General features: G+C 38.2%; 1 protein-coding gene across 6 annotated transcripts in view; it reads left to right on the forward strand.

Annotated features, from left to right (window-relative positions):
* Nucleotides 1-23,734, forward strand: part of STARD6 (StAR related lipid transfer domain containing 6) — a 44,934-nt gene that overhangs the window by 1,645 nt on the left and 19,555 nt on the right. For 2 of the 6 annotated variants that reach the window (XR_004429142.1, XR_004429143.1), the window contains exons 2-4: nt 30-52; nt 965-1,048; nt 3,262-3,344. Coding sequence is in view for 3 of the 6 variants with exons in the window: in XM_033177684.1 (XP_033033575.1) it covers nt 2,823-2,912; nt 3,262-3,344 (173 nt within the window). In the remaining 3 variants the exon portion in view is untranslated. Of the gene's footprint in view, nt 1-29; nt 53-964; nt 1,049-2,818; nt 2,913-3,261; nt 3,345-23,734 lie in introns of all 6 variants that reach the window. The other 4 variants (XM_033177684.1, XM_033177685.1, XR_004429144.1 and 1 more) reach the window with 4 other exon arrangements.

A 23,734-nucleotide genomic window follows, 5' to 3' on the forward strand; every position in this document is an offset into this window, starting at 1 on the left:
GACCATGACTCCATCTGAATATGTTCCAGCTCATCCGATGTTCTATCACCAGGTAATACAACTGTAGTCTTACTGTTGGTGCTTTCTTCTTTTTATTCTTTGTGGCCTACTAAATTTTACGTTCCCTTTTCTCTTAACAAATGAAAAAGCCCGGAAGCTCTAACTTTCAGTTTACTGGTTAAACACAAGTCTATTGTGGCAGTAATAGTTGGTGATTTGAAAATAAGACATACCCTGCTAGCGGTATGTCCCAATAATCTTCAAAGTGTATGGATCAGTTAATATCAAGTAGGTTTCTAATAGGAAATCAAGAACGGTATTTTATGCTAAGACAAGCCCTGTTCAGGGATTAAACAAGGATTGTTAATGACATGAGCTTAAAAAGTTAGATTTTTGTATCCACATTCTACCTAAATGTCTTTTTAAACTGAGTTTCTTTAAAACGGTTTCTTGGCCGGGCGCGGTGGCTCAGGCCTGTAATCCCAGCACTTTGGGAGGCCGAGGCGGGTGGATCACGAGGTCAGGAGATCGAGACCATCCTGGCTAACACGGTGAAACCCCGTCTCTACTAAAAAAATAGAAAATATTAGCCGGGCGTGGTGGCGGGCGCCTATAGTCCCAGCTGCTGGGGAGGCTGAGGCAGGAGAATGGTGTGAAACCGGGAGGCGGGGCTTGCAGTGAGCCGAGATGGTGCCACTGCACTCCAGCCTGGGCCACAGAGCAAGATTTCGTCTCAAAAAAAAAAAAAAAGAAGAAGAAGAAGAAGTTTCTTAAAGATTCTTTTTATCTTTTAAAGTTTTTTGTACTAACTTTTTCTTTCATCTTGGGGCATATATATAGCAAATGTTTCCTAGTGAAGACAAAGTATAGGCAAAAGACATTGAGAAGATATAAAGGAAATTATCAAATATATTACCTAATTCATGGATCTAAATAATTCTACTTCTGCCTTGTTTCCTCACAGGTTAAGAAATATGGAGATTTCCACAAGGATTTGGAGAGGAGCCCCAGTGGTTACTAAAATTCTGCATTAAATCTGTCAGGAAAGGTAAAGAAACCAGGACTCTGCTAGGAAAGAGGAGGTTATAATAATGGTTTACTAAAACTTTTCAAATATAGAGGCTATCACCTGTTGTGCCTTGCTGGAGAATTAAATAAGAGAAAATAGATTTATGTCCAACCTGAAGAGTTTTAGGTGAGAGCTAAGGAAGAAATGTTATAATAATTAAACTTTAAGAAGGTTTATTTAAGTGCTTAAGGAGGCAGATCTTTGGAGAGTTTTTTAAATGATGGATTTACATGTGTCCATTTTTTAAAGAGAAACCAACCATTTTGATAACCTAGTATAGGGCTCCACACTGTTTCAAGCATTTTTACATATATTAATTCTCATAATGATTCAGTGAGATAGATGTTATTATCCCCATTCTATAGATGTGGAAATTGAAGTTCAAAGATTAATCAATTTACCCAAAATAATATAGCTGGTGCTAAGTGACAAAGTCAGGATTTGAATCCAGTTCTGCTTTCAACTTACCGGCCAGCTTCCCCTAACTGAAAGCTGGATGATGAACCAAACGACCAGTGAGACTGCAGCTTCCTGAACTCATTCACAGCGGAAATAGTATCTAGTATCTTACTCAACTGTTGTTGCTACACCTACCACAGTGCCTGTCTCAGTCCTGTTGGGCTGCCATAAGAAATTACCAAAGACTGAATGACTTGTAAACAATAAATTTAATTCTCAGCTTTCTGGATCCTGGAAGTCTGAAATCTGGGTGCCAGAGTGGTTAGGTTCTAGTGAGGGCCCTCTTCTGGTTGCAGACCGCTTCTGGCAGTGTCCTCACATGGCAGAAGGGGCCAGTGAGCTCCCTGGAGTTTCTTTTGTGAGGGCACTAATCCCATTCATAAGGGCTTTGCCCTCATGACCTAATCATCTCCTAATATCACCCTGAGAGTTAGGATTTCAGCATATGAATTTTAGGGAGACATAAACATTCAGTCCATTGTAGTTTCTAACTTCAAGTAGGGTTTAGTACATTTAAATTCAGTTGATTTAAACTTGATCCTATCTGAGGAGGTGACATTTAAGCAAAGATACCTATGAAACAGTTATATGAACACATTGCAGAAGAAAGTGACAAGCAGAAGGAACAGCAAGTACAAAGAACCTGAAGTTGGAAATTGCTTGATTGTATTTGAGGAACAGCCAGGAGATCAAATGATTGGAGCTAAGTGGACAAGAGGAAGCCCGGTAGGAGGTATATTTGAAGCGGAAGGCAGGGGCAAGATCATGTAGTGCCACTGCTACTCACTTTAAAAAGATTAATCCTCAAGAACACATAACCAACAGCTCATGATGCTTCAGAAGAGAAAGGACGCATGATTAAACTGTTAGAAATTAAAATTATTTATTGAATGACTATAGTATGCCAGGTACTGGATAGAACCTTAAGCATATCATCTTATTTAATCCTCACACTAATTCTACAAGACAGATATTATCCTAATTTTATACCTTGAGAAAAATGGAAAAACAGAAATACTAAGTAATATGCTTCACAGAATTATTAGGTGGCAGAGACAAGATATGACCCAGGTTTCTGTTTCCAAAGTCTAGATTTTTCTACTATACCACAATTTCTTGTTTGAAAGACTATAAGCAGAGAGGGGTTCATGCATACATGCATTTATCAAGTAATTGTGTTCATTTCTATGTGATAGGCACTATAGAAATAATATTAAAATGTAAGATAGCACTTCTTAAGTTTTTATATGATTATATTCTTACTAGTTGTTTGTTTTTAAAACTTTGCAGACAGATGGACTACAAGGCAATTGCCCAAAAAACTGTCCAAGAAATTTTAGGTTATACTCAAGACACATCAGGCTGGAAAGTGGTTAAAATTTCAGTAAGAAAATAAGTTAAAATATGTTTCAAGAGTTTGTTTTTAAGTAAGAAACAATTCATTGTAAAGACTTTTTTAAAAAAAGTATTTTCTGTGCCAGGTGCAGTGGTATGCACCTATAGTACCAACTACTCAGGAGGCTGAGACAGGAGGACTGCTTGAGCACAGGAGTTTGAGGCTGTCATGCACTATGATTGTGCCTGTGAATAGCCACTACACTACAGACTGGGCAACATAGTGAGACCCTGCCTCTGAAATATATATATATATATATTTTTTTTTTTCTTTTACAAACCAGAAAAAAAGTGTTTTTACTTTTGTTTTTCATTTTCATTTTTCCTGCATTTGACAGCTAATTATTTGTGGATTTTTATTCCCCTTTGAGAAAAAGATAACTGTTTCCAGTAAGGCTTCTAGAAAATTCCATGGAAACCTGTGAGTACAGTCTTCTATTTGCAATTACTGTTTTAAATTCAATGTCATTGATGTATCTGGAATTTCAGTGCTGCTTCATTAGCTATAATAAATTATTTTATAGTAATAAATAGAAATTATTGTCACTAGGCTGAAATGTGATATTAATACAGCAATTAGATACCATCTAATCTTCTATTTTCGAATCTGATGACAATCAGATAAAAAATCTCTTATAATTACTAATTCACTAAAATAGGAAATTTTCACTTCAAGAAATAATTACTATAAGAGCAGATTGGCATTTTCTTGCTAACAGTAATATTTTATGGAATTTTAAACCCTTCATATGTCCATTAAATGAGCCATTAACAAGTAAAGTTTATTTTATTTTTTTGAGGCAGGGTCTGGCTGTCACTAGACTGGAGTGCAGTGACATAATCTCGGCTCACTGCTATCTCTGCCTCCTGGGCTCAAGCAGTCCTTCCACCTCGGCCTCCTGAATAGCTGGGACTACAGGTGCACACCACCACGCCCAACTAATTTTTATATGTTTTTGTAGAGATGGGGTTGCCCAGGCTGGTCTCGAACTCCTAAGCTCAAGCGATCTGCCTGTCTTGGCTTCCCAAAGTGCTGGGATTACAGGTGTGAGCCACTGTGCCCGGCCTACTTCCTCATTTTAAATATGCATTTTTTTCTGTATGCTTCTTTTAAATATACTTTTAAGGATCAAATTATTTCAAATACAAGTACCCTAAGGGAAAGTCTATCGACTTTTTTTAGCTTAATCTTTCAGAGTTCATTTATTGCTCATGATAGTACATCAGGGCCATCAGATCATCATAAATTTTATTCAGTTCCTTTCCTTTTGGTGTCCACTCCTTCTTTCAACTACCTCATTTTATGTTTCTTTCTTTTATAAAATTTCACTCAAGTTTACCTATCTTATATTTCAACTCAATTTTTTACCATTGGACAAAGCTGATATGCTTTCTCCCACTCACTTTAACAATTATCAGGAAAATAATCCCTACCTTATCAAAATAATGATTCCAATAGAGGCATTTTCAAAAATAAACTGAGGGAGGAGTGGGTGTGGTCAAGCCTAGGTACACTAGGGGAATTAACTTTTGGATAAATGGCTTTTTGATATCTTACAGATCAGAACAGTGCAGACAGCAACCTTGGCATTTTTTAAAAGCTTGGAAGTTATTCATTTAGTCTACAAGTAATTATTGAGTATTTATATACAGGGTGCTATACAAATGCCTAGAGCCAAAGAATAGGTTCTGTTAAGCTGTTCTAAAGCTTTATTGGAAATTTTCATCAGAGGTATTTTACTCTTATATGCAAAACTAAACAGTTGGTACTTTTTGCACTCACAGTTTGAGTGAAATTTATATGCACTGTGTACTAGGTATTTATTGGTGCACAACAAATTATCCCATAACTTAACTACTTAAACATTTATTATCTTATGGCTTCTCTGGATTAGGAATCCAGGAACAGCTTTGCTAGGTGCCTCTGCCTCAAGGAATCCACAAGGCTGTAATCAAGGTGTCAAATGGGCTTAGGTCTCATCTGAAGACTCAATTGAAGGAGGCTATGCTCCAAACTCACTCACATTGTTGTTGGCAAGATTCAGTCCCTCACGGGCTTGTTGGACTAAGGTCGTCAGTTCCTTGATGGCTCTTGGCTGGAAACTTCCTTAGTTCCTTGATATATAGCCTCTCCATAGGGTTATTGAAAACATAGCAGTTTACTTCCCTCACAATGAGGGGGCTAGGAGACAGCAAGAAAGAGCAAATAAGGCAGAAGCCGATGTCTTTCTGCAACTAATTGCATAAGTGACATCCATCACTTTTGCAATATTCTTTATATTACAAGTGAATCACTAGATCCAGCCCTGACACAGAGGGAGGAGATTACACAGAATGTCAGTACCAGGAGGTGGGGTTTATTAGGGATCACTTTAGAGCCTGCCTACTGCACAGTGGTTTTGGAAAACTGTCTTTTGATTCTGTTTTATAGTTGAGCTATAGTCTATTAAGTATCAAACAGCTTTAAATTTAACATTGATTTAAAAAGTACATGAAGCTCCATTTTACATGCATATTTTCTCCAGCATGACCCACTGCCTATCCTAATTTTGTACATTCTTATGTACGTACGGAGAGTATAATGAAAGTAGTTTATATTTGTCAATATGTATTTTTTTTCAAAATCAGCTATGGCAAGTATTTAGGCTCTTCTAAAATAAATCAAGCAGAATATGTTAGCTCATTTGAAGTTTACCTTCCCCAGCCAGAAGTAAAAAGAAAGTGAGATTTTTATCAAATAGGGAGGAAAGATAGGGAACCTTAAAATTTTTGGTGCTTCAAACAAAGCTTCATGGCTTTATTTTAAAAGTTGGAAATAAAAAGGAAGCAAGAAATATGTGCATATGAATTTAGAATGGGCAACTAAATATAAACACTATACACTTTGGAGATATATGGTAAGTCCAGTGCAGTCTGCCAAACTAGCATCTGAGAGAAATGTAATACCTTAAAATGCCTTTTGGAAAAAAAGTGGGTTGCACTGCTGTCAAATAAATTTCTAAAATACTTCATACTATATTATCTTTTTATTTTTCTATTTTCTTTTTTTGAAATAGGGTCTTGCTCTGTCACCCAAGCTGGAGTACAGTGGTGTCATCGTAGCTCACTGCAGCCTCTATCTCTCACCTCAGCCTCCCAAGCAGCTGGGACTACAGGTGTGCACCACCACACCTGGATTATTATTATTATTATTATTATTATTATTATTATTTTTAGTAGAGATAAAGTCTCATTGTATTGCCTAGGCTGACTTTCAGCTCCTGAGCTCAAGCACTCCTCCCACTCCATCATCCCAAAGTGCTGGGATTACAAGTGTAGGCCACCATACCAGGAAAGATTCACTCTAAGGTTCAGAGAAGTCCTGAAGTAAAATACTTGTGTGACTTCGATTCAAATTTTTCCAATTTTTTTTTTTTTTGTTACCAAGAAGGTGCTTATAAAATGTTGGCCAACAGAAAGAATGATTGACCTCAGATTTGGATTCTGATAGAGGCTTTAAGTGACCAAATATGTACAGAGAAAAGGAGGTTAATTTTCATTATTACTCTGTGGCCATCCTAGTGCGAGCTGCTATCATCTCTCAATGGATTATTTTAGTATCCTCCTAATCTCCTTGTGTCTACTCTTATTCAACTACATCCCACTCTTCACACAATGGCCAAAGTATATTTTTAAAATTATCATTCAGATTGTCACTCTGCTGCCTAAAATATTCTAAAGGTATCCCATTGTATCTAAAAGTCCAGAAGAATTCTGCAAACTGAGATGCAAACTGAGATGGTGGATAGGAGGCAGGGCTAATATGCAGCTCCCACTTGGACATACAGAACAGCCTGTAGAGACACACCATGATCTTGTGCTCCAAGAACTACTGCAGGAATATACCAAGAAAACCAAAGGAATACACAGACCTTTGAAAGAAGCAGCACTTCGCTGCAGATTCCATGAAACAGGTGAAAAACTGTGAGTTCCCAAAGTGTGGAAGGGGGAAACCTGCCTCCAAACACACATCCCCACTGGGGAATCTGAAAATCCAGATCATGGGAGAGGCATATAACCATACCTAGAGATGAAATGGATTTAAGAAGCTGAGTGAAATATAAAAGCAAAAGCAGTGGCAAGAAGTGCTTTGCAGGCACTCTCAGTGTCCAGCTTGAGCCCAGGGAAGCCATCCATGACTATATGTCACAGGGGCCCTCAGAGAAGGCAGCCAGTGGAATTAGGTAGGGGTCACAGGGTGAAAGAAACTCCCAACTGAAATTAGTAATAATTTTGATGAGGCAAAAATTTTCTTGAGCAGAATCGGTGGGATCGGGGCCGTGGGGGGTGCTGCAAATGGGAACTACTGCAGATACAAGTGTGGGAGTCACCACCAACGGAGTGGGCAGGCAGGGAAGGGCAAGTTCCAAAAACTTTGCTTACCTTCTCAGCAGGGAAGCTCATGACCTGGGGCAAAGTCCGAGTAGGGCACTATGGGAGCAAGACCGGCCTCACCAACTGCGTGGGAGCTGGGTGAGACCCTTGCTACCTGCTATCACTTATTTCCCTGGCAAACTATATGACACAGCAGAAGGCAGCCACAGTTGCCTCTAGAACATAACCCCATTGGCTGAAGACCACCCTCCTATTCCCCTCAGTGGCCACAGCAAGCCCTTCCCAAGGAGAGTCTGAGGCCAGATCTGCCTAATCCTGCCCCCACCTTATGGTAGTCCTCCCCCCTGGTAATCGAACACAAAAGACAGAAACTCTTGAGAGCTTTATGGCCCTGCCCATTGCCTGAGAAACCAAAATACATACCCTGGCCAACTTAGGGCAAGCTTAGATCCCCCTACTACTGGTGCTCTCTTGAAAGCACCACCTCCTGGCTGGGGGCCAACTAACTCAGGCCATTACAGCAACTCATGACAGAATAACCCTTATCCTAGGGGAAGACAGCAGCTACAGTGCGTCCACATGACAACTTCACTGCTACCATAACCACCATTTGAGAAAGCCAGCACCCGAAACATATCTACAACCAAGGACTCTCAAAAAGTCTACTTTACTCCCCTGCCACTTCCACTACAGCAGATGTGGTATCTATGGCTGGCAGACCTGAAGACTGATCACATTACAGGCCTCTTAACAGACATTCCCCAGCCACAGCCCAGAGCCTTGTAGCCCTGCTGGGTGGCTAGACCAAGAAAAGCAACAACAATCACTGCAATCTGGCTCTCAGGAAGCCCCATCCCTAGGGTAAGGGGGAGATCACCATATCAAGGGATCACCTCTTGGGACTAGACAATCTGAACAACAGGCTTTTAAGTTCCAGAGCATTCCACTGAAATAGTAGACCCAAACAAGAAGAAACAAAAAGAGTAATTCTTGTAATCTGACAAAACAGAGTTCTATAACACCTCCAAAAGATCATACCAGCTCTCTAGCAATGGATCCAAACCAAGAAGAAATCTGTGGGTTGCCATATAAAGAATTCAGAAGGTTGATTATTAAGCTACTCAAGGAGATACCAGAGAAAGATGAAAAGCAACTTAAAGAAATTTTTTCAAAAATACAGGAAATGGATGAAAAAATCTCCAGAGAAATAGATATCATAAAAAACAATCACAACTTCTGGAAATGAAAGACACAGAGAAATACAAAATGCACTGGAAAGTTTCAACAACAGACTAGAACAAGTAGAAGAAAGAACTTCAGAACTCAAAGACAAGCCTTTCAAATTAACCCAATCAGACAAAGACACAGAAAAAAATAATTTTTAAAAGCTGGGACCAGGCACAGTGGCTCACACCCATAATCCCAGCATTTTGGGAGGCTGAGGTGGGTGAATCACCTAAACTCAGGAGTTTGAGACCAGCCTGAGCAACATGGCAAAACCTGTCTCTAGTAAAAATACAAAATATTAGCTGGGCATGGTAGTGGATGCCTGTGGTCCCAGCTGCTTGAGAAGCTGAGATGGGAGGATCACTTGAGCTTGGAAGGTGGAGGTTGCAGTGAGCCAAGATCACACCACTGCACTCCAGCCTGGGTGACAGAGTGAGACCTTGTCTCAAAGAAACAAAAAACAAAAAAAATGGACAAAGCCTCCAAGATATTTGGAATTATGTTAAATGGCCAAACCTAAGAATAATTGGTGTTCCTGAGGAAGAAGAGAAATCTAAAAGTTTGCAAAACTTATTTGAGGGAATAATTGAGGAAAACTTCCCTGGCCTTGCTAGAGATCTAGACATCCAAATATGAGAAGCTCAAAGAACACCTGGAAAACTCATTGCAAAAAGATCATCACCTAGGGACATAGTTATTAGGTTATCTAAAGTCAAAATGAAGGAAAAAATGTTAAGAGCTGTGAGACAAAAGCATCAGATAACCTATAAAGGAAAACCTATCAGATTAACAGCAGATAATTCAGCAGAAACCTTCCAAGCCAGAGGAATTGTCCCATCTTTAGCCTCCTGAACAAAATAATTGTCAGCCAAGAATTTTGTATCCAGCAAAAGTTAGCTTCATAAATGAAGGAGAGCTGAAGTCTTTTTCAGACAAACAAATGCTGAGAGAATTTGCCACTACCAAGCCAGCACTACAAGAAATGCTACAAGGAGTTCTAAATCTTGAAACAAAACCTTGAAATACACCAAAATAGGACTTCCTTAAAACATAAATCTCACAGGGCCTATAAAACAATAACATACACACACACAAAAAGATATTAAAACAATAACTAGCATGATGAAGAGAACATTACCTCACATCTCAATACTAACATTGAATGTAAATGTCTCAAGTGCTTCACTGAAAAAATACAGAATTCAGAAAGGACAAAAATTTATCAACCAAGCATCTGCTGTCTTCAAGAGACCTAACACATAAGGTCTCACATAAAATTAAGGTAAAGGGGTGGAAAAAGATATTCCATGCAAATGAAAACCAAAAGCAGCAGGAATAGCTATTCTTATATCAGAAAAAAAAAACAGACTTTAAAGCAAAAACAGCTTTAAGATACAAAGAGGGACATTGTATAATAATAAAAAGATTAGTCTAATAGGAAAATATCACAATCCTAAATATATACACACCTAACACTGGAGCTCCCACATTTATAAGACAATTACTACTAGACCTAAGATACAAGATAGACAGCAGCACAGTAATAGTGGGAGATTTCAGTACTCCACTGATAGCACTAGATAGGTCATCAAGACAGAAAGCCAACAAGGAGACAATGGGCTTAAACTAATAGCATATAACAAATGGACTTAACAGATATTTACAGAAAATTCTACCCAACAACTGCAAAATATATGTTCTTTTCATCAGCACATGGAACATTCTCTAAGATAGACCATATGATAGGTCATAAAACAAGTGTCAATAAATTTAAGAAAATCAAAACTACATCAAATATCCTCTCACACCATAGTGGTATAAAACTGGAAATTAATTCCAAAAGGAACCCTAAAACTGTGCAAATACATAGAAATTAAATAATCTGCTCTTGAACAATCTTTGAGTCACCAATGAAATCAAGATGGAAATTTTAAAATTATTTGAACTGAACAATAATAGTGACACAACTTATCAAAACCTCTGGGTGATGCTAAGAGGAAAGTACATAGCATTAAATGCCTACATTAGAAAGCCTGAAAGAGTACAAATAGACACTCTAAGCTCACACCTCAAGGAACTAGAGAAACATGAATAAGCTAAACCCAAACACAGCAGAAGAAAAAAATAACAAAAATCAAAGCAAAAGTCAGTGAAATTGGGACAAAAAAATTACAAAGGATAAATGAAACAAAAAGCTAGTTCTTTGAAAAGAAAAAATTGACAGACCATTGGTAAGATTAACCAAGTAAAGAAGAGAGAAAATCCAAATAAGCTCAATTAGGAATGAAATGGGAGATATTACAGCCGATACTACAGAAATACAAAAAGATCATTCAAGGCTCCTGTGAATGCCTTTACAGGCACAAGCTAGAAAATAGAGGAGATCAATAAATTCTGGGAAAAAATACAACCATCCTAGATTAAATCAGGAAGAAATAGAAAATCTGAAAGAAAAAAAAATAACAAGTAGCAAGACTGAAACAATATTTTTTTAATTGCCAACAAAAAAGTCCAGAACGAGATGGATTCACAGCTGAATTTTATCAGACATTCAAAGAAAATTGGTATGATCTTACTGAAACTATTCCAAAAGATAAAGAAGGAATCCTCCCTTCATTTCGTGAGGCCAGTATCACCCTAATAACAAAACCAGGAAAAGACGTAAAAAAAAAAAAAAAGACCAATATCCCTGATTAACACAAATGCAAAAATCCTCAAGAAAATACTAGCTAACCAAATCCAACAGTATATCAAAAAGATAGTATATACCATGATCGAATGCGTTTCATACCCAGGATGTGGGGATGGTTTAACATACCCAAGTCAATAAATGTGATACATCACATAAGCAAAATTAAAAACAAAAATTTTGATCATCTCAATAGATGCAGAAAAAGCACTGGACAAAATTCAGCATCCCTTTATGATTAAAATCTTCAACAAAATAGTCATAGAAGGAACTTTCCTCAAAGTAATAAAAGCCATCTATAATAAACCCACAGTCAACATTATACTGAACAGGGAAAAGTTGAAAGCATTCCTCCTGTAAACTGGAACAGAAAAGGATGCCCATTTTCACCACTTCTATTCAACATAGTACTGGAAGTCCTAGCCAGAGCAATCATGCAAATGGGTAAAGAGGAAGACAGACTGTCACTGTTGATCAATGATATGATTATACACCTATAAAACCCTAAAGACTCATCCAAAAAGATCCTAGATCTCATAATTGAATAAAGTTGCAGGATACAAAGTCAGTGTACACAAATCAGTAGCACTGCTATACAGCAACAATGACCAAGCTGAGGATGAAATAAAGAATTCAACCCCCTTTTCAGTCACTGCAAAAAAAGAAATACTTAAAAATATATCTAACCAAGGAGGTGGGAGATCTCTACAAGGAAAACTGAGAACACTGCTGAAAGAAATCATTGACTACACAAACAAATGGAAACACATCCCATGCTCATGGATGAGTAGAATCAGTATTGTGAAAATGACCCTACTGCCAAAAGCAGTCTACAGATTCAATGCAATTCCCAACAAAGTCCCATCATCATTCTTCATAGAACTAGAAAAAAAATCCTAAAATTCGTATGGAACCAAAAAGGAATCCACATAGCCAAAGCAAAACTTAGCAAAAAGAATAAATCTGTTTTCCATAATGGTTACCAAACACCGCATGTTCTCACTAATAGGTGGGAACTGAACAATGAGATCACTTGGACTCGGGAAGGGGAACATCACACACTGCGGCCTATCATGGGGAGGGGGGAGGGGGGAGGGATTGCATTGGGAGTTATACATGATATAAATGATGAATTGATGGGTGCTGACTAGTTGATGGGTGCAGCACACCAACATGGCACAAGTATACATATGTAACAAACCTGCACATTATGCACATGTACCCTAGAACTTAAAGTATAATAATAAAAAAAAAAGCATAAATCTGGAGGCACCACATTACCCAACTTCAAACTATTCTACAAGGCTCTAGTTACCAAATACCATGGGACTAGTATAAAAACAGGCACATAGACCAATGGAACAGAATAGAGAACACAGAAAGCCAAATACCCCCAACTGATCCACAACACAGCAAACAAAAACATAAAGAGGGGAAAGAACAGCCTATTCAACAAATGGTGCTGGGATAATTGGCAAGCTACATGTAGAAGAATGAAACTGGATCTTCATCCCTTATCATTTACAAAAATGTACTCAAGATGGATCAAAGACTTAAATTTAAGACCTGAAACCATGAAAACTCTAGAAAATGACACTGGAAAAACTCTTCTAGACATTGGCTTAGGCAAAGAGTTCATCACCAAGAACTCAAAAGCAAATGCAACAAAACCAAAAATAAATAGATGGGACCTAATTAAACTAAAAGCCTTCTGCATAGCAAAAGAAATAATCAGCAGAGTAAACAGATAACCCACAGAATGGGGGAAAATATTCACAAACTATGCATCCAACAAAGGACTAATATCCAGAATCTATAAGAACTCAAACAAATCAGCAAGTAAGAAACAAATAATACCATCAGAAAGTAGGCAAAGGACATGAATAGACAATTCTCAGAAGAAGATATACAAATGGCCAACAAACATATAAAAAAAAAGCTCAACATCACTAATTATCAAGGGAGTGAAAATTAAAACCACAATGAGATACCATCTTGCCCCTGCAAGAATGGCCATAATTTAAAAATCAAAAAATGATACATTTTGGCATGGATGTGAAAAGGGAACACTTTTACACTGCTGGTGGGAATGTAAATTAGTACAACCACTATAGAAAACAGTATGGAGATTCCCCAAAGAACTAAGAGTAGAACTACCATTTGATCCAGCAACTCCACTACTGGGTATGTATGCAGAGGAAAAGAACTCATTATCTGAAAAAGACACATGCACACACATGCTTATAGCAGCACAATTAGCAATTGCAATTATATGGAACCAATGAGTGGATAAAGAAAATGTGGTATATATAAACCATGGAACACTACTCAGTTATAAAAAGTAACAAAATAATGGCATTCACAGCAACCTGAATGGAGTTGGAGACCATTATTCTAAGTGAAGTAACTCAGGAATGAAAAACCAAACATCGTATTTTCCCACCTATAAATGAAAGCTAAGCTATGATAACACAAAGGCATAAGAATGATATAATGGACTTTGGGGACTCCAGGGAAAGGGTGAGAGGAGGATGATGGATAAAAGACTACACATTGGGTACCGTGTACACTGCTCAGGTGATGGGTGCACCAAAATCTCAAGAAATTACCACCAAAGAATTTATCCATGTAGCCAAAAACCACCTGTTTCCCCAAAACCTATTGAAATGAGTCCAAAGATTTTATCGTAACGTACAGGTAACTATCTGGGCCCTGCTTACCTCTCTGACTTCATTTCTGACCACTTCTCTTCATTGTCCCTGTGTTACAGTCACAATGAACTTCTGTTGTTTGAATGCACTGAACTTAAACCCATCTCAGAGCCTTTTTAGTTGCTCTTCTCTTGCCTGGCAAGCTATTCCCCAAAATGTTTCCAAGGCTAATGTCATGTTTATTTTCAAGATTTCGGTTTCATTGTCTCCTCTTCAGAATGACTCTAGCCACGTGGCCAAAGTTTCCAAATAGACACACATTCAACCTCTATTAACTACACTGTTCTGCTATTATCTTCTTCATAGCACTTTTCACTATATGAAATTTATCTTCTTTGTTTTCTTATGTATTATATGTCTCTCTTATTAGAATATAAACTTGATGAAGATACTAACTTTAATAGTCACCAGACTAGAGATAAATCACTTGTGTTCACTGCAGTATCCCTAGCACTAGAACAGTGTCTCTCACTAAGACACTCAATAAATATTTATTGAATGAATTTATGGACTTTAGTTATATTATACTGGCTACCAAATGGAAAGTTATATATTTTATAACTACAGTACAAAAAAAACTCAAGATAATTTTTCAACACTTATGCCTTTTCTTAATAATTTGTCACTCAAAAAGGGCCTTTTGTGGTTAGCTTTAAGCTTTTGCCTGAAAGAGGGGCAGTTCTTTGGTTGGAATTTCATTCCTTTCTACTCTTAAGGGATGAAATATAGACCTACCAGCACACGGGTCTACACATTTCTCTCAGTGTTAGAAGCAGTGAACAGTAATGTCTTACTATATGTCAGGCACTGTGCTAAATACTTTTCTTTCATTTTCTAAATGTATTTCTCATATTTCCCACAATGTAAGCACTGTTTTTTTCCCCATTTTACAAATGAATAAGGGCCTATGTAAGTTACTATCTCCAAGTAACCTAGCTAGTGTTAGTGAGACAAAAACTTAGACACCAAGACTTTACCTCAGATGCTGTACTTTCTTAATCATAATTCTCTCTGACCTCATCAAAACTGACAGATGTATCTGTGGAATAATGAAAGCAGATTTTCCAGAGATGGATTCTAGCAGAATGTACCTTTTCTGCCTATATGCATTTCATCAAGTAGCATACTACTTTCTCCTCCATCGTTACTACTTATTACCACCATCATTACCACCACTACATTTAATCCTTTATTCTACCTTCTGAGGCAGACATGTGAGACAGTTTGTAAGTTTTATAAATTAAAGCATTCAGGTTTAAACAGGTTGTATTCGTTCATTTTCACACTACTGATAAAGACATACCCAAGACTGGGCAGTTTACCAAAGAAAGAGGTTTAATGGACTCACAGTTCCATGTTGTTGGGGAGGTCTCACAATCATGGGAGAAGGTGAAAGTCATGTCTTACATGGCAGCAGACAAGAGAGGATTGAGAGACAAGTGAAAGGGGAAACCCCTTATAAAAAACATCAGCTCTCATGAGACTTATTCACTGACACAAGAACAGTATGGGGGAAACCGCCTCCGTGATTCAATTATCTTCCACTAGGTCTCCCTAAAACACATGGGAATTATGAGAGCTACAATTCAAGATGAGATTTGGGTGGGGGTACAGAACCAAACCATATCACAGGTTAAACATTTTTTAAAGTAACAAATGTAATTAATAAAGTTGCTGTGACTAAAATAAAGAGTTCTAACAGCTCAGGATTCATCCTGTTCTACATAATGTGTAGATATATTTGGAGGAACAATGAAAAACCCCCCAGTTGAATATCTTCTTAAACCTGGTTCAGTATCTTCCCAAACTTAAAATTTTTCTTAACTACAAAAATAATTCAGATATTATTAATATAATAATTTGGAAAGTGTTGTTCAAACTCTGCTGCCATTCCATTTTATGAAAAACTTAAGGAACGAAAAGTTATGTTATTCAATGATGAATATTGTAGTACTATTTTAAAAATAGAATTTGGGGTTTATATTAGGTCATTTCACACAACTCTCTATTTCACAAATAAAAAATCAGTAACATCAGTATCATCAATAACTCCACCACCATTAACATCAGCTGGTTTATAAATAATACTGGGTGTGGGCAGAGCAGGAAATTGGGAAATATATTTATAATGAATAAATACAAATTGATAATTAAGAGATATGATAACAAAATAATTGCTGATGACTAGTTTATAAATTACTGAATCGTCTTATTTTGGTTTGCAGTTTAGAGCAAGTTATTTAGATAAAATATAGGTTCTCTACCTACTCTAGAGACATTAAGAATTTTTGTTGTAATTGTTTTTATGCAATAGATTAGATGAGAAATAAATTTAGTGTCATTCTCTAATTCAGAAAAAAGAACTTGTGGAACTAATTCATTTTTAACAATTTTATTGAGATAATTTATATATGCTAAATTTATGTACACTTTAAGTGTACAATTCTGTGATTGTTAGGATATATACAGAGTTGTACCAGGATCACCATAACTTCATTTAGAACATTCTCCTCACCCAGAAAGAAACTTGTGCCTACTAGCATTTACTTCCCATTATCCAATTCACCCCAGCCCCAGGTGACTAGGTGACAGCTTCTGCCTTTTATGTTTGCCTATTCTGGACATGTTATAAAGGAGATCATATGCTATGTGATCTTTTGTGACTTGCTTCTTTCACAAATTCTTTTATCATGTTTTTGAGGTTCATCCATGGTGCAGCTTGTGTCAGTACGTCATTTCTTTTTATTGCAGAATAATGTTCTATGGTATGGATATGCCACATTTTGTTTATCTATTCATCAGTTAATATACATTTAGCTTCCATCTTTTAGGTATTATAAATAATTCTGTTATGAAATTTGTATACACATTTTTGTGTGGACATATATTTTTATTTCTCTTGGCTATAGATCTAGGACCGGAATTGCTAGATCATATGACAATTCTATGTTTAATATTTTGAAGAAATACCAGACCATTTTAGAGAGTGGTCGCACCGTTTTATATTCCTAACAGCAGTGGTTCCAATTTCTCCACCTCTTCAGCAACATTTTTCATATCTGTCTTCTTGATTATAGCTATCCTAGTTGGGTATGTAATAGTATCTCACTGTGGATTTGATTTGCATGTCCTTAATGACTTGTGCCCATAAGCTTCTTATTACATGCATATTGACCATTCATATATCTTCTTTAGATAAATATTTATCCAAACTCTTTTTTTAAAAACTGGGTTGTCTTTTTATGGTTGAGTTGGAAGAATTATTTATACATTCTGGATATGACTTTAGTATACATATATGATTTGCAACTATTTTCTCCCATTCTGTAGGTCGTCTTCTCACTTTCTTGATGGTGTCCTTTGAAGCACAATTTTTAAAAATTTTGTTGAAGTTCAATTTATCAGTCTTCTGTTATGTTATTTGTTCTGTTGGTGTTGAATCCAAGAACTAATTGTCTGACCCACAGTCACAAAGATTAATCCCTAGGAATCTATGGTTTTATTTCTTACATAAAGGTCTGTTGTGATCAGTTTGAGTTAATTTTCTGTATGGTGTGAGGTAGGAATCCAATTCAATGTCTTTGCATGTAAATATCCAATTGTCCCAGCACTATTTGTTGGAGATTCTTCTTTCCCCATTACATTGTCTAGGCTCCTTTTTCAAAAATCAATTGACAAAGGGGTGGAGCAAGATGGCCGAATAGGAACAGCTCCAGTCTCCAGCTCCCAGCGCAAGCAACACAGAAGACAGGTGATTTCTGCATTTTCAACTGAGGTACTGGGTTCATCTCACTAGGGAGTGCAGGACAATCAGTGCTGGTCAGCTGCTGCAGCCCAACCAGCGAGAGCTGAAGCAGGGCGAGGTATCGCCTCACCTGGGAATCATAAGGGGGAAGGGAATCCCTGTTCCTAGCCAGGAGAACTGACACACACAACACCTGGAAAATCGGGTAACTCCCACCCCAATAGAGTGCTTTACCACGGGTCTTAGCAAACAAGTACACCAGGAGATTACATCCCACAACTGGCCAGGAGGGTCCCACACCGACGGAGCCTCCCTCATTGCTAGCACAGAAGTCTGAGATCTAACAGCAAGGCAGCACCGAGGCTGGGGAAGGGGCACCTGCCATTGCTGAGGCTTAAGTAGGTAAACAAAGCCACTGCGAAGCTCGAACTGGGTGGAGCTCACAGCAGCTCAAGGAGGCCTGTCTGTCTCTGTAGACTCCACCTCTAGGTACAGGGCACAGCTAAACAACAACAACAACAAAAGCAGCAGAAACCTCTGCAGATGCAAACGACTCTGTCTGACAGCTTTGAAGAGAGCAGTGGATCTCCCAACATGGAGGTTGAGATCTGAGAATGGACAGACTGTCTGCTCAAGTGGGTCCCTGACTCCTGAGTAGCCTAACTGGGAGACATCCCCCACTAGGGGCAGACCGACACCCCACACCTCACATGGTGGAGTACACCCCTGAGAGGAAGCTTCCAAAGCAAGAATCAGACAGGTACCCTCGCTGTTCAGCAATATTCTATCTTCTGCAACCTCTGTTGCTGATACCCAGGCAAACAGGGTCTGGAGTGGACCTCAAGCAATCTCCAACAGACCTACAGCTGAGGGTCCTGACTGTTAGAAGGAAAACTAACAAACAGGAAGGATACCCACACCAAAACCCCATCAGTACGTCACCATCATCAAAGACCAGAGGCAGATAAAACCACAAAGATGGGGAAAAAGCAGGGCAGAAAAGCTGGAAATTCAAAAAATAGGAGCGCATCTCCCCTGCAAAGGAGGGCACCTCATCAGCAGCAACGGATCAAAGCTGGACGGAGAATGACTTTGACGAGATGAGAGAAGAAGGCTTCAGTCCATCAAACTTCTCAGAGCTAAAGGAGGATTTACATACCCAGCGCAAAGAAACTAAAAATCTTGAAAAAAGAGTGGAAGAATTGATAACTAGAATAATTAAAGCAGAGAAGGCCATAAACGACCTGACAGAGATGGAAACCATGACACGAGAAATATGTGACAAATGCACAAGCTTCAGTAACTGACTCGATGAACTGGAAGAAAGAGTATCAGCGATTGAGGATCAAATGAATGAAATGAAGTGAGAAGAGAAATTAAAGAAAAAAGAAGAAAAAGAAATGAACAAAGCCTGCAAGAATATGGGATTATGTAAAAAGACCAAATCTACGTCTGATTGGGGTGCCTGAAAGTGAGGGGGAAAATGGAACCAAGTTGGAAAACACTCTTCAGGATATCATCCAGGAGAACTTCCCCAACCTAGTAGGGCAGGCCAACATTCAAATTCAGGAAATACAGGGAATGCCACAAAGATACTCCTCGAGAAGAGCAACTCCAAGACACACTAATTGCCAGATTCACCAAAGTTGAAATGAAGGAAAAAATCTTAAGGGCAGCCAGAGAGAAAGGTTGGGTTACCCACAAAGGGAAGCTCATCAGACTAACAGCAGATCTCTCGGCAGAAACTCTACAAGCCAGAAGAGAGTGGGGGCCAATATTCTACATTCTTAAAGAATTTTAAACCCAGAATTTCATATCCAGCCAAACTAAGTTTCATAAGTGAAGGGGAAACAAAATCCTTTACAGATAAGCAAATGGTTAGAGATTTTGTCACCATCAGGCCTGCCTTACAAGAGACCCTGAAGGAAGCACTAAACATGGAAAGGAACAACCGGTACCAGCCATTGCAACAACATGCCAAAATGTAAAGACCATCGAGGCTAGGAAGAAACTGCATCAACTAACGAGCAAAATAACCAGTTAATATCATAATGGCAGGATCAAGTTTACACATAACAATATTAACCTTAAATGTAAATGGACTAAATAGTCCAATTAAAAGACATAGACTGGCAAACTGGATAAAGAGTCAAGACCCATCAGTTTGCTGTACTCAGGAGACCCATCTCACATGCAGAGACATACATAGGCTCAAAATAAAGGGATGGAGGAAGATCTACCAAGCAAACGGAGAACCAAAATAAGCAGGGGTTGCAATCCTAGTCTCTGATAAAACAGACTTTAAACCATTAAAGATCAAAAGAGACAAAGAAGGCCATCACATAATGGTAAAGGGATCAATTCAACAGGAAGAGCTAACTATCCTAAATATATATGCACTCAATACAGGAGCATCCAGATTCATAAAGCAAGTCCTTAGAGACTTACAAAGAGACTTACACTCCCATACAATAATAATGGGAGACTTCAACACCTCACTGTCAACATTACACAGATCAATGAGACAGAAAGTTAACAAGGATATCCAGGAATTGAACTCATCTCTGCACCAAGCAGACCTAATAGACATCTACAGAATTCTCCACCCCAAATCAACAGAATATACATTCTTCTCAGCACCACATCGCACTTATTCCAAAATTGACCACGTAATTGGAAGTAAAGCACTCCTCAGCAAATGTACAAGAACAGAAATTATAACAAACTGTCTCTCAGACCACAGTGCAATCAAACTAGAACTCAGGACTAAGAAACTCAATCAAAACCACTCAACTACATGGAAACTGAATAACCGGCTCCTGAATGACTACTGGGTAGATAATGAAATGAAGGCAGAAATAAAGATGTTCTTTGAAACCAATGAGAACAAAGATACAACATACCAGAATCTCTGGGACACATTTAAAGCAGTGTGTAGAGGGAAATTTATAGCACTAAATGCCCATAAGAGAAAGCTGGAAAGATCTAAAATTGACACTCTAACATCACAATTAAAAGAACTAGAGAAGCAAGAGCAAACACATTCAAAAGCTAGCAGAAGGCAAGAAATAACTAAGATCAGAGCAGAACTGAAGGAGATAGAGACACAAAAAGCCCTCCAAAAAAATCAATGAATCCAGGAGTTGGTATTTTGAAAAGATCAACAAAATTGATTGACAGTTAGCAAGACTAATAAAGAAGAAAAGGGAGAAGAATCAAATAGACGCAATAAAAAATGGTAAAGGGAATATCACCACTGACCCCACAGAAATACAAACTACCATCAGAGAATACTATAAACACCTCTATGCAAATAAACTAGAAAATCTAGAAGAAATGGATAATTTCCTGGACACTTACATTCTCCCAAGACTAAACCAGGAAGAAGCTGAATCCCTGAATAGACCAAAAACAGACTCTGAAATTGGGGCAATAATTAATAGCCTACCAACCAAAAAAAGTCCAGGACCACATGGATTTACAGCTGAATTCTACCAGAGGTACAAGGAGGAACTGGTACCATTCCTTCTGAAACTATTCCAATTAATAGAAAAAGAGGGAATCCTCCCTAATTCATTTTATGAGGCCAACATCATCCTGATACCAAAGCCTGGCAGAGACACAACAAAAAAAGAGAATTTTAGACCAATATCCCTGATGAACATCATTGCAAAACTCCTCAATAAAATACTGGCAAACCGGATCCAGCAGCACATCAAAAAGCTTATCCACCATGATCAAGTGGGCTTCATCCCTGGGATGCAAGGCTGTTTCAACATACGCAAATCAATAAACGTGATCCAGCATATAAACAGAACCAAAGACAAGAACCACATGATTATCTCAATAGATGCAGAAAAGGCCTTTGACAAAATTCAACAGCCCTTCATGCTAAAAACGCTCAATAAATTTGGTATTGATGGAACGTACCTCAAAATAATAAGAGCTATTTATGACAAACCCACAGCTAATATCATACTGAATGGGCAAAAACTGGAAAAATTCCCTTTGAAAACTGGCACAAGACAGGGATGCCCTCTCTCACCACTCCTAGTCAACATAGTGTTGGAAGTTCTGGCTGGGCAATCAGGCAAGAGAAAGAAATCAAGGGTATTCAGTTAGGAAAAGAAGAAGTCAAATTGTCCCTGTTTGCAGATTACATGATTGTATATTTAGAAAACCCCATTGTCTCAGCCCCAAATCTCCTTAAGCTGATAAGCAACTTCAGCAAAGTCTCAGGATACAAAATTAACGTGCCAAAATCACAAGCATTCTTATACACCAGTAACAGACAAACAGAGAGCCAATCATGAATGAACTTCCATTCACAATTGCTTCAAAGAGAATAAAATACCTAGGAATCCAACTTACAAGGGATGTAAAGGACCTCTTCAAGGAGAACTACAAACCACTGCTCAGTGAAATCAAAGAGGACACAAACAAATGGAAGAGCATACCATGCTCATGGATAGGAAGAATCAATATTGTGAAAATGGCCATACTGTCCAGGGTTATTTATAGATTCAATGCCATCCCCATCAATCTACCAATGACTTTCTTCACAGAATTGGAAAAAACTGCTTTAAAGTTCATATGGAACGAAAAAAGAGCCTGCATTGCCAAGACAATCCTAAGTCAAAAGAACAAAGCTGGAGGCATCACGCTACCTGACTTCAAACTATACTACAAGGCTACAGTAACCAAAACAGCATGGTACTGGTACCAAAACAGAGATATAGACCAATGGAACAGAACAGAGTCCTCAGAAATAATACCACACATCTACAGCCATCTGATCTTTGACAAACCTGACAAAAACAAGAAATGGGGAAAGGATTCCCTATTTAATAAATGGTGCTGGGAAAATTGGCTAGCCATAAGTAGAAAGCTGAAACTGGATCCTTTCCTTACTCCTTATATGAAAATTAATTCAAGATGGATTAGAGACTTAAATGTTAGACCTAATACCATAAGAACCTTAGAAGAAAACCTAGGTAATACCATTCAGGACATAGGCATGGGCAAGGACTTCATGTCTAAAACACCAAAAGCAACAGCAACAAAAGCCACAATTGACAAATGGGATCTAATTAAACTAAAGAGCTTCTGCACAGCAAAAGAAACTACCATCAGAGTGAACAGGCAACCTACAGAATGGGAGAAAATTTTTGCCATCTACTCATCTGACAAAGGGCTAATATCCAGAACCTACAAAGAACTCAAACAAATTTACAAGAAAAAAACAAACAACTCCATCAAAAAGTGGGCAAAGGATATGAACAGACATTTCTCAAAAGAAGACATTCATACAGCCAACAGACACATGAAAAAATGCTCATCATCACTCGCCATCAGAGAAATGCAAATCAAAACCACAATGAGATACCATCTGACACCAGTTAGAATGGCAATCATTAAAAAGTCAGGAAACAACAGGTGTTGGAGAGGATGTGGAGAAATAGGAACACTTTTACACTGTTGGTGGGATTGTAAACTACTACAACCATTATGGAAAACAGTATGGCGATTCCTCAAGGATCTGGAAGTAGAAGTACCATAGGACCCACCCATCCCATTACTGGGTATATACCCAAAGGATTATAAATCATGCTGCTATAAAAACACATGCACATGTATGTTTATTGCGGCACTATTCACAATAGGAAAGAGTTGGAATCAACCCAAATGTCCATCAGTGACAGATTGGATTAAGAAAATGTGTCACATATACACCATGGAATACTATGTAGCCATAAAAAAGGATGAGTTTGTGTCCTTTGTAGGGACATGGATGCAGCTGGAAACCATCATTCTCAGCAAACTATCGCAAGAACAGAAAACCAAACACCGCATGTTCTCACTCACAGGTGGGAACTGAACAATGAGATCACTTGGACTCGGGAAGGGGAACATCACACACCAGGGCCTATCATGGGAAGGGGGGAGTGGGGAGGGATTGCATTGGGAGTTATACCTGATGTAAATGATGAGTTGATGGGTGCTGATGAGTTGATGGGTGCAGCACACCAACATGGCACAAGTGTACATATGTAACAAATCTGCAC

This window comes from Trachypithecus francoisi, unplaced genomic scaffold (genome assembly GCF_009764315.1).
Source record: "Trachypithecus francoisi isolate TF-2019V2 unplaced genomic scaffold, Tfra_2.0 Lachesis_group19, whole genome shotgun sequence".
Taxonomy (NCBI): domain Eukaryota; kingdom Metazoa; phylum Chordata; class Mammalia; order Primates; family Cercopithecidae; genus Trachypithecus; species Trachypithecus francoisi.